We start from the raw sequence: 12702 nt of genomic DNA, 5'->3' as shown, positions 1-12702 counted from the left end.
GGAAACTTGGCTTGGGTTTTAGGAAGTTGTAACATTAATTCACTGACAAAAATAAATGGTGCACACGTTACACTGCTACCTTCACAGCTGTTACGGTACTGCAGACTTCACGGTGTCTACCGGACACTCGCCAACCTTACGCCAAGCTGACAGCCTTGCTAATTGCTGTGGTAGAGACCAAAGTGGCTGCATGTGTCCACGACAATGCACGCAACATCGTGGTGGGGCCCTGGATGGGGCCTGTTGTGTGCATACGCCGCAGATGTCAGTCAATTATGGAATTAACCTGTTGGAGCGTCAGGTTATCATTGCAACTGGGCAGCTTATTAGGCACTTCGACCACTAATCTTGTTGGCTCATGTCACATTGCCGTAAAGTGGTATCGGGTCGTATTGGAGTCGTTTTACAAGTACGAGTGTATGAGCACAATATTGGATGAGGCACCCAATACTGGTATTGGTATCAGTGCATCCCGATTTGAAATTGTCTTTGATGATGCTACTACTGCAGTTTGAACACGAGTTGTTATTTCCACTTGCGTATGTTGAAATTAATTGTTTAATTTGTTTAATTCCGTTTTTATTGACTTTTTTCTCTTTTGAGGATTCCTTAAAATTATATTTTCACTATCATGGGTACATATCACTACATTTTGAGGTCTCTCAGTTGTTAGGAGAACCTTAATAAGGGTAAAACACAGTGTAGCAGCGAGTGAAGAGTTCCTTAGTACCTATGCGTCTCTTTCCTTCTCCACACCCTCTTCAGTTCCTTTATAGCCCCGCAGGAAACCCATCAAAGTATGTTGGTCCGCTGAGACTCGTGGGGGAACATGCACCCAGAGAGTGTATGTGTATTGTATCACCTGATGCGCAGGAGGATATTGACATGGTAATTGTGTCGACTCCAGTCAAGCGCAGGTGCCTACTGGGAACCGCCATTCAGCCTCCCCTCCCCTTCCTGTGTGGATCTTGTAGAGTGATTGGTTGGTTGCTCAGGACATGGTGAACACAGCCCAATATACAAGGAGATGTAGCTAGGCCAGCCTGCGTTCCAGCTCCTCCAGGGACATCAGATACTTATTTCGGTGTCTACCAGGGGAGAGTGCTGATCAGAAGAGGCAAAGAAACGAGAGAAAAGGCCTCGCAGATGGGAGGTGTAGAAGGAGCAAGGGATGAGTGGGGGGAATGGGTGGCCCCTGGTGGCCTATAGCAGTTGAAACAAACAGGTCCCCAATTGATGCCTTTTTTTTGTCTCCCTAAAAGTTCATTATGATAAAAGAGGCTTAGTAGGCTGAAGGGGAATGTTCAGAGTTTGGTGCAGCAGCAGGATAATACAGTAGCTCACATTTTTATAAGAGATATTTCTGTTTTTATTTACATTGATAATACTTTTCTTAAAGAACACTTTTTATAAACATTATGTGAAAAGAAAAAAAAAAGACTAATTGCTTATATGTAAAGGGTTATTCTTTATATGCCAGGTTTAGCAGGTGCGCAAAGAATTAGAAATTAATAGTAGGAAATTGACATTAGAAGACGGTTACAAAAAGCAGGATTTACACTCTAAGTGGGAAAGTATTACAGAAACAATGTTACATTGAACTAACAAAGCACACTTTATGACATCAGTCTCATCAAACTAAATATATATACAGGTTTCTGAAATGTCTGTTTTTTCTCTTTCTATGTACTGAACAGCCACTATGTTTCAAAGTCATAAAGCAATTACAGTAAATCATTTTTAAGGCGATATGGGTCCTTTTTTGTCGGCATGCGGTTGGCAGGTATGGCCAGAATCAAGATATGGGTCATTTAATTTCTCGATAACCATATATATCAAAATACAGCATGTTTTCTCGTAATTCAATAGATAGTCTATATGAAATAAGCACACGGTAAAGCCTAGTTTTGTGTAAATTAAGTTCTTGACAAATGAAAAGTACTGAGTATTTTCTCTTTTTATAAATACCTTCATTGCAAAATGAATATAATAGTTTGAAGTGAAAGAATTAGAGAAAGAATAAATACATGTTTCCAACTACTGTATGCACTGACTATGTTAACTTAATATGGATGCACACAGACTAATCAGATTAAGATAATAGTTAGATTTAACTACACTGACTTTACCTACTACACCAGGGGTATTTAATTACAATTCAACAAGGTCCAGTTAGAGAGAATTTCCTCATGCAAAGGTATGGCACAATAATGTCTCACTATGATTTATATATGGAAGTTGAACAGTTGTATTAACGCCTGTATGTAGTCAACAACTTGTAATGCTTTTGCCTGGACCCCAGGAAGAATAGTCTCCACTACGGCGTAGGCTAATGGGGATCCTTAATAAATAAATAAACTGACTGTCATTGCAAACATAGAAAGTTCAATTGAATAATATCTCAAAAACATTTATTGTCAGATTTCAAATTGAACTAGATGAATTATAAATAATACATACTCTAATAATAAATACACGATCTTCTCATTTCAAGTAAAATAAGGACTGGATTATAAAATAACACATAACAGAAAGTTTTTGTTTGTTTAAATATGCATGAAAGTACTGCATTTTAGATAAAGGAAAATGTCTTGCAGCTTCAAATTCAGTTAATTCAGGTGTGAAGTGATCTCACCCAAAAAAGGCACGGTTTTATATTCTTCTCATCTTCTAAAGGAAATTGTGTGTGCCTGGACTATCTCTGTGGTTTTGGAAACCACTTGTTTCAGCTCTATTAACCTCTCTGTTAACATCATTATTGGGCAGTGCATTAACGTGTTAGGATTCTGATCATATTTGGCTCTTAGGTTTATTTCTCTGTGCCTTCATTTCGGATGTGAGTGGGTATGTTTGCTCAAAAGATGTGTGCTTTGTCTCGTAGTGGTGCTTCACATTACCGCTTTTAAAAATCCCCACGGCCTCTGAACATATGAAACACGCTGGTTTTGAACTGCCTTTTAGAAGACTGAACATATAAGTCTGTCCATCATTCTTGGTTGAAGGCTCTGCGCTCTGGTCTTGCTGACCACATTCCACCGCCATGTGAAATAACTTCTCTGACTCACGTTCTCTCCCCGTCCCTCACATGTGTGTTTATCTCACTCGAGTTGAGGGCGATACTGTCGGAATACACATATTTGATTGGCCGAGTAGCAACGCGGGATGTGATTGACAACAGATGTAATTAGTCGGTGAGTTCCCTGGACCGCTGAACGAGCGCCGTAAAGGCTAGAAAAGCTGCACCAGTTAAAATAGAGGCAATCAAAATTGAATAATTCTTAATTATCTATCGGTTTCAAGTCTGGGTCCAGTTACAAAGGTGTCAGGGTAGATACTAACAATTCCATCGAAATTATTGTATTAAGTTATCGCTCAGCCCTATGTAGGCATGACATACTTTGTACTGCCCAGTTGTTCTAACCCTATAGGTATATACGTCTTGTAGATCAGTGGTCCCCAACCTTTTTTGCTTCACAGACCAGTTTTGTGTAAGAAAATATTTTCACGGACTGGCCTTCACGGTGTGGCCAATAAATAAATATCATAAATATGATGTAATAAAATTATACGACCAGCATAAAAACAAATATAAAGTGCATACAAATACAACTCACCATTACGCCGAATTAGTGGGAGCCCTGAGCTTGTTCCTCTGCAACGAGCCGGTGCCATTTCGGGGTGATGGGCGACAAGGACACCCACAAGTGTGTTTTTTTTAAGTCTACTCCGTTCTTTTGAGTTTCATTTTTGGGTTAACGTATCGCGTGACCGCTTGACATGTTTAGACGCACAGACAGATGTATTCGGTAATTTTTCCAAATAAAACATCTTTCCGACATTTTTTCCATTCATTCTTTCTCTGTGGCCCAGTGCCAAGGGACCGACGGACCGGTACTGGTGGTTGGGGACCGCTGTTGTAAATGACTGAACACATGCCGATTTGTTTTTCTTTTCTCTCTTTCTTCCAGTGAGAAGCACAAAGCTGAGATCAAGGACAGAAAAGTGTTGGAGATCCTCCAGTCCAAAGACTACAAGATACAGGAGCTGGAACAGGTACAGTACTGTTTGCCTCACAGACCTAGAGCTCAGACACATTAATGGAGGACTTCTAGTGTATGTTGGGGCATATTAGTGTACCCAACTGGTGCTGCACTGCTTCAATACAGCAGTTACAGCTGATAACACTGTCCGTAAACACTTTAAGCTCTGTCAGCACTTCCTCCATGGTTTGCACTGCTAGCTCGGTTCATACTGTTCGCTATGAGCCGCCGGCTCGCCGTCGACATGTTGAGAGCATTTGCGAGGCAATTAAAATGCTCCCAATCTCTGAACTTGCACCTTTAAACTCTTTCTCTCTTTCTCTACCTGCTTTCCTTTACGCCGCGCTTTATGCAATATTTCTCTATGGTATAATGGCTGACAATAATGACATCACTAATGTAATTTACTCCAAATCATCATCATCCCCTCACTGAAGCATCTGTCAGCCTCCTTCATTAGCGTCCCTCATCCAGAATCATGTTCATTCCTGATGAGACGGGCTGTAATGGAGTCATCAGCTTGCCAGTGTTTTTTTAAATTACCCTCCTTAGCCATCTTTACCCAGTCGATACAGTACCTATAATATTAACTCATAAGAGCACAAGATATGTGATTATGTCAAACTTTATTTCAGTGTATTATTTGGGCCTTTAGTTTGAGGGCAGTACAACAGTGCAATCAGTCAACATAGTCTACTTTTTTCTCACAGGTTGCACATAGTGCCATTCCTTCAGTGCTGCGATGTAGGGCAGATGCACAAAGACGGTCGAGCACAAGCTGGATTACGTTGAATAAAGTGCTGTAAAGATGTGCCTTGTTTAATATAACACAAAAAAGTTTTGATGGATGAACAATGTGCATGGTAATAATGACGAGTGTATCAAAAGCCAACTGGCAAGCAAATCTCTCAAAACTTTAATTGTATAGCTTCTAGATTAGATGGCATTCACAATGCTACAAAAGCCAAGAATATATGCTGCTGTATTGCGAACAAACTCACTGTACACAATTATGAAAATAAGATCATGGGTGAGACACTCGGCAATGAGTATGTTAGAATCGCAATATCTTTACTGTAACTATTGTGTTTAAGTTGTCTTTCTAGCAATAATACAGTAGGTATGCAGGGCGGGAAAGTAATGAAGCGTGATCTATCTATTTTGGCTCCATAATAAAGGCCTGTTATTGCATACTATGCAGAAGAAAATGTATTATGTTGTATTGTGAATGCCACTGAAATTAAATGTTTTCCTTTTTTACATGCCAGAAGGGCACACTCAAAATTCTAAACATTATAACATCTCAGTGAAGTCTGCTTGATTTTAACAAGGCTTTGGTGAACTGTATTTTGTGTTGATCTGCAATAATATAACTGTTATTAGTATCTTAAACTAATGGCTGGCAGGCAGGTAGAAAACTGTCCACAGCCATCTGATAAGTAGCCACACATCTGGACCATTTTCTCCAGTGTGTCACATTTGCAAACCAACCTTCTGCCCTAACAGTTGTTATAATTAAGTGATTCTTTCATTCATTATGCATTATTCATAATCCAAACTTGTTTGAAAGTCTATCTACCTCTAATCCACTGATCTGAGGATTATTTTATTTTTTTTACAGAAAAGCCAATAATATGTTGTCAAAGACTTCTTCTATTTTTATTCTTGCATGCTTGGGGTTTTGAAAATTGTCTCGTTCTCCCCTCAGACTGTTGTTAATGAAAGTTACAAGCTCTTTGAGAATCTCATTAAGAGCACACTGAACTCTGCGCTGTGTCATTCGGCCCTCTGACTGTCATCATCTCATCCACAGTCTTGAGCATTACCCACCCAAAAAGTGATTAATTGGTTTTTCCTCTCTCTTTTTATTTTTTTGGGAGATGTGACGGTCCACTGAGTCCACACAGGATCTTACACTCCTCTTGATATCTCTATTCTCCAACTTTTTTTTTCTCTTTTTCTATATGCTTTCCCTCGCTACTCCTTTCCATTTTTGCAACATAATTAGCTTTCATTTTTGAACAGCACTGGGAATTTTCAAATGCTAATCTTTCGTTCCTAGACCTCTTAACTTGGTGGAATCCCCCTTTTTTCCTCCTCTATCAATTGAGCACTACTGGGGTTCAAATTGTTCTTGCCTACCTCATTATCAACGTTTGAATTTATTTTCTGCTCTCCAGTATAAATCTCTATTAAAGCCCCCTCTGTTCTTACCACGGCGAGCTAGGAGTAGCGAGGAACGCTAAATCCACTATCTGGATATATCTGAGCGATTTCCCTCAACATGGCAATTAATTGCATCCCAAAGCAGTGTTATTTGAGAGGAGGGTGTACCCACAGAAGGCTGTGGATTACCAGCCAAAACCAAACCCCAGCTGATGCTGTGTTAATAGGCCAGCCTCATTCTACTAACGCCACAAAGGCTGCCAAAAAAACACGACGTGAACATATACCAGCATCAGAAGTGGATGGTCATTAAATTTATTGAACAATTTCTGCTGTTCCGGTCTGATGATGAACCTTATGAAACATTGAATTGTTCATCATGAGGCATTATATTTTCTGAGTCAAAATAGTTACATCTTAATAGTATGTGCTAGCTTTCTGTTCAGGGTTGGGGATTAATCGATACGTGAATTATTAATTAGTCACTTTCGAAATCGATCTTTGTTTTTCAAACAAAGATGTTCGTGATTGTCAGTTGTATGAAACAAGACATTTACAAACATCACCTTTGCCTCTAGGGAAACGCAACAGGCATTTTTAATTGTTTTCTTAGGCTTAATAGATCGAACAATCAAGAAAATAATTGGTAGAATGATGATGGGAAAATAATACTTATTTGCAACCCAATTTCTGTATTAACACATTCAAGGTTAAAAAAATAATCACAGTTTTTGTTGTTCTACTATTTAACACTCTTTATCTACTTAATATTTAAATATATGTTTTTGGGCTCGCTTATCGGTAAGGCCAAGTAAATTTAAATTTCAGAACTGGTCAGGAAAAGATCCAGGTCATATATGTAATAACGGTATTCCAAGTCTTAAATCCATAATGAAACCTGGGGAACTTGTTTTCTCCTTATCTTTCTTTTTCTCTGTCTTTTTTCTGTCTCTCTGTCTGCCACAGAAAGTGACAGGGCAGCAGCAGGAGATTACCAACATGGGACAGAGGAGGACGACAGTGGATGAGGAGACTGCTTTAATGAAGAAGGAGCTGACAGCTCTACGTGAACAACTGGTCAATAACAGTCAGGAACTTAAGGTTGGTGGAACTAATTTTCCGTGGCGGACGGGGCCTCAGAGTCAAAAAGTCTCTGTTCTGTGTGGCACTGAACACGACAAGTCCCCCGTGGCAAAAGCCACAGGCATTTGAATCATTTAGAAGAGAAAGAGGATTGCTCAGCCCTCCTGAACACAATCTCTATGTCTTTGTGTCTTTTCCTCTCGCTTTTCACCAGAGCTTTATCTCACCCTTTCTTGCTTTTAGCTTTCTTTCTTGCTACTGACAACAGAGAATACTTAACAGCTGGAGTGTGTGTGTGTGTGTGTGTGTGTGTGTGTGTGTGTGTGCGTGTGCGTGTGCGTGCGTGTGCGTGTGCGTGTGCGAGAGACAGATAGAAAAAGGAAAGCAGCCTGTTAACTTTCAGATAAATACTTAATGACTGTTTCAGTGGGGGGAAGTGAAAAGTGTTCATGTGATGGTGTGGCTTCTCCCTAATTATGCTTAGTTGGGACCTGGCTATGATTAATTGATAAAGGAATGGTCCTTACACAGTCTTGGTGAGGTCTCATGGCGCGAAATTGTGGGGGACAGCATCAAAGGAGACCTAGGTTGAGTATAATGGGTCTTGCAGCAAGCACAATTCTCATTAGGAGCCTGTCATTAAAGCAGACACACTGGCCCCTGTACCTGCATGAGACCAGCTCTTGCGGCACGGCTCGGCCCGCACCAGCCAACATCTGGCCGTGTGCGCGCAGTCATACAGCACAGGTGACCTTGGCCAATCAGCGGCTCATGCAGGGGCCTCCCGCAGCAAAGTCGGTCCACTGTTTACATATTCATTTCAGCCTCAACCCCATGGGTTGCTTCTCTTTTTGTACTTCTCCGTCTTTCTTCTTTCATTTTCTCAGTTTGAATTGCTACTTTTTCTATTCCTCTCCTTCCGCCACCGTTGTTTATTTGGCCCTCATGACCCCCCATTCTCCTCCTTACACACACACACCTCTCTTATCCAGGAAATGAAGACGGAGTGGAGGAGGAAAGAGGAGGAGGAGCGGCAGGTGGTGCAGGCTCTAGAGGAGGAGAAAGGGGGATTAACCTCCCGCTGTGCCGCCCTGCGAGCTGACCTGGAGGAGAAAGGGAGGCAGGCCAACAGCCAGAAAGACCAGAGGGATGCTGCCCAGGACAGAGTCACGGTATGCACACGGGGACAAGTACATTCAGACACACATAGTTGTACAGGAAGGGCACCGTCCTCTAGCTTTCCATTTCTTCCTCACACCTTGAACTCTCTGATCCCTCATACCCTTTCCTCATCAGCATGTGAATATAAAAATATATCTTTTTTGCAAAGCACACAATTTAAATATGCAGGGACTATATTCAAAGGAAGGAAACATTATTATTCAACATGGAGGACAGCTTCCTTGTGTGGGGTAAAACCAAAAGTAGGGTAAGACCAAAAGTGAAAAGAACTTTTGTGAAGTCCTTTTCTTGTGCGGGTTGGTAGTTGTTGTGAGTCATTCATTCTCTCCCAGGTCATTTTCATAATCTGCCCATTGCTCCAGTCATTGGTATCAATCAATACTTTCCATCTCTGTGGACATGAGAAAAACAGTGATTAGACAGTGACAGCAGTGTTGTTATTTTAAACATGAACCACTGGGTTGAATGGGGGACTGTGAGGAAGTGGAAATGTAACTATAAGCACTCAGTAATGTTTAGTGAGTGCATAAAGGTATAATCAAGAAATATAATGTGCATTACATTCCAGAGAGAGAAGTCAGGAAAGAGTGACCACTCTCTTGCCGAGTTTCAGAAGTCATTCACTATTTATGCGTACATCAAAGCTCACACATCGTTACAAGATTGGTTGGGCAAGGGGGATGCAGAGAAGGCTCAAACCACAATCAAAGTCCTGCGGAGGTTTCATTTCAGCCGCCTTTTGCCATTCCCTGACAGAAATCAGCTGCCTGCCAATACTAGAGTCTGAGGACAGAGCAGCAGCAGAAGAGCCTCACATTTTGCCCCTTCCTGATAGACTGATTGTTATGAAACATATTGCTACGCTCGTCAGATGGAGTCAGACAGGAAGTCTTAAATAAGTCAGGGCAGAGTAATTACACTTGGACAAGATGGAGCCCAGCAACTAGTCTATGCACATCCATCACAGCCTAATACACCCTACGTGTTCCTAATTTTCTTGTAGCATTCATTGATGTGAGAGATGGAGATGGAGATCATCGGGCGTGCGGTGGATACATCATGTCAATTTGTTTTACATAGCAAAGATTTGTCAAGGAATTTACAATGTATTCCAGTGCATGTATAGTTAAGGTACACCCACAGGGGGTGGGCAAAATAAAGGAAACACAATGTGATAGCCCTAAAGCTAATAAAACCGTAGTGATCCTCTTTCTGTTCACTTATTTAGACACTTGAGAAAGTACCTGCTTGACAATGACTCAAACATTCTCTTCAAAATCGAAACATTGCGAGTTCTCCTGCAGGGGAACCATCTTTGCATTTTGTTCTCCCATGTATAGACGGCAAACTAAAATGATTGCTTTTTTTATGCACACACAAGTATTATAGCATCTTTTCATGTCCTTTCTTGTAATGGCTGAAGACTAATTAATTTTGCATATGTTTAATTCTGGCCATGTGAAACACTTTTTAATTACCGATAATCTATCAAGGTTTGGAGACCTTTGTGTGTTTGATGCTGTGCATCCTGCCCTGCTCTAATGTTTTTTTCTTATTAAGAAAAAGCTGTCACTAACACCTTGTCTACGTCACCTTGCGTCTCAAAAGTGTTTTGACATTTCTTACAGCCAAATGCACAATCAATGTAGTTACATGTGTAAATTGTGAGCTGTTACGCAGCCAGTGTAGACAACTGTCTGGATTAAAATAGAAGAGTATCTGTTCCATCAGATGGATGAGAGACGGAAAAACATGGCTGAAACATGTACAGCATGGACAGTATCTGATAGAGGCTGTACGATATCCAACATTTACACTTACACATTGTGAAATAAAACCTTTCTGATTCCAGGGCAGAGTAATAATAATTGTATTTATAAAGCACATTTCACAGACAAAGAGGTCACAAAGTGCTGTACAGTTAAAAAAAACCCACAGAGTAAGCAGCAACCTCACCTGTCTGTGCTGCATTTACACAGCCTACACGTTAGGCTATGTGTTCCTGAAATATAAATAAACCGTTGTTACTCTTCTACACCAGGAGTTGGAGGCGGAGCTACACAATGCATGGCAGGAGTTGTCCAACTCGCAGAGCCACAGTAGCAGTCTAACCGCTAGGCTTTCTTCCAAAGAGAGGGAGGTAACAGCAAAAGAGGGGCAACTCAATCAACTTCGGTGAGCCCTTCCAACTTAAGCATTGGCCAATACACCTGAGTGTTTGTTTTCTTGTAACAGTCATTTCATTAGTTGAAGGAAGTACGCATCTGTCCTGTGCTTAGACATATAGATTACCTCACATTGGTTGCTGTGTAGAGCAGTTGCTATATTGCTCTCTACACTGGGAGGCTTGGGGGTGACACAGATTTCTTCCACTCTGGCTCACCTAAAGCCACTTGATAAGCCCTGCATAGTGGATGTGCTTTAAAAGAAGTAGAAAACGGAAACATTGCAGGCTTTGGCTAAGCTTTAGTCGATATGATAAAAACTGTGAGAACCGTAGGAGCCTTACTTGTAATCTCAACCTTTTTTTTAACTACTTTTCTGTTTTAATGCCAGAGGCACTCTAACATGTCAGTCACATAAGGACCAGAGACCATTCTTTAGGTTTTAGCTATGTGAATAAAGATAGCCTCATTAGTTAGTGGAGCACTTTCTGGTAATTCCATGGGATAAAAAAAAAAAAAAATGAAATAAACATTAATGCTGATATTGCTATTTTAAGAGAAATTTTCAGAAAGATTGAATAAACTTGTCATTGTTCTGGGTTCAACCCAATATTGCTAATTTATTTTACAGTGTAATAATATTTTTTTAACCCATTTTTACACATTTAATTGAATTATAAAATCTGAAGGAGAAAAAAAGCAGTAATAATACTTATAACAATAATTTAAGTTCTCTGGTCTCCTTACACCCTTTTAAAAAGTTATGACCTTAAATCTTGATTTACATCCAAATCGTGGGCATGTAATTTCAGGCTATTAATGGAGAAATAAATGCCAGTATTGCTCTATTGTGTATTGATAAACAATGTGTTTTCTCATTAGTCACAGTCACGGTGCATGTACAGTGTGAATGTATTTAACATGTTGCCTGTGTGTAGTTGTGAGTTTGCAGAGGTGCAGACCCTGTACAGACACAGTACAGAGCACGCAGCAGAGCAGAGCCATCTGATCAAGCAACTGGAAGGACTCAACCTAGACACTCAGAAAGTCCTGAGGAACCAAGAAGAGGCACATACTGCTGACAACACCTCCTATCAGAAGGTACACACACACACACGCACACACGCACACACGCACACACACACACACACACACACACACACACACACACACACACACACACACACACACACACACACACAAGCTCAAACTCAAACTCATCATTACTAGAACCACTTTGTTGCCCTCCATTCAGGCCTCACCCACTGTGGTGATTTATTTCCAAGCTAGCTGTAACCTACAATTATTTGACTAGTGCCAGAAAAGAAGGGCTTTTCTCACCGTATCCTGTTACTGTGAATGGGTTCTCAACCTACCACCCCTCTATCTGTTTACTATACCACTGTATCATACTCAGCACTACACAGGGAGGGGGTCAGGGGAGACATCTGGAGCAATTAAGCGTAATAAAACATGAATTTAAAGGAACGTTATATTCTTCTTTTTGTTGGATTTTTATCCCTCTATTTTTCCTTTTCTTTCTCCTTACTTGCATGTCTTTCCTGTTACTATGAACTAAAAAACATCCCCATATGAAAACCCATGTCAGTCTTCATGTCACCCAATCTCGTTTGTCTCATCTTTCTCCGTTTGACGTGACCCATTCCCTCTTAACCTCCCCTCCTGGCCTGCTTCAGCAACCTGTTGTCCTATTTGTGTTTGTCAACAGCTGTACAAGGAGTTGAGTCAGTGCTACCAGGCCTTGGTGTCTAGTGAGGGCAACCTCCGTCAGAGTCACGAGAAGCTCAGCAGCCTACTGGCTCAGAAGGACCAACACATCCTGCAACTCCAGGCCCAGCTACAACAGCAGCAGCAGGAACAGACACAACTGCAGCAACAACTGCAGCAGCATCTGCAGCAGCAACTGCAGCAGCAACAACTGCAGCAGCATCTGCAGCAGCAACTGCAGCAGCAACAACAGCAACAACAGCAGCAACAACAGCAGCAACAACAGCAGCAACACCCCTCACCAAATAGACAAACCAACTTTAAGGTAAGCACCCCTC

General features: G+C 41.0%; 1 protein-coding gene across 1 annotated transcript in view; it reads left to right on the top strand.

Annotated features, from left to right (window-relative positions):
- Positions 1-12702, top strand: part of cntln (centlein, centrosomal protein) — a gene marked incomplete at both ends in the record, with an annotated part of 83661 nt that overhangs the window by 3979 nt on the left and 66980 nt on the right. Inside the window, 6 exons of the mRNA XM_079219596.1 lie at positions 3969-4053; positions 7173-7307; positions 8282-8461; positions 10513-10646; positions 11575-11737; positions 12366-12689. Coding sequence (XP_079075722.1) covers positions 3969-4053; positions 7173-7307; positions 8282-8461; positions 10513-10646; positions 11575-11737; positions 12366-12689 — 1021 coding nt within the window. The remainder of the gene's footprint in view (positions 1-3968; positions 4054-7172; positions 7308-8281; positions 8462-10512; positions 10647-11574; positions 11738-12365; positions 12690-12702) is intronic.

The sequence above is a fragment of the Taurulus bubalis genome, assembly GCF_910589615.1.
Source record: "Taurulus bubalis genome assembly, chromosome: 6".
In the NCBI taxonomy this organism is placed as follows: Eukaryota; Metazoa; Chordata; class Actinopteri; order Perciformes; family Cottidae; genus Taurulus; species Taurulus bubalis.
This window is presented reverse-complemented; position numbering and strand designations above follow the sequence as displayed.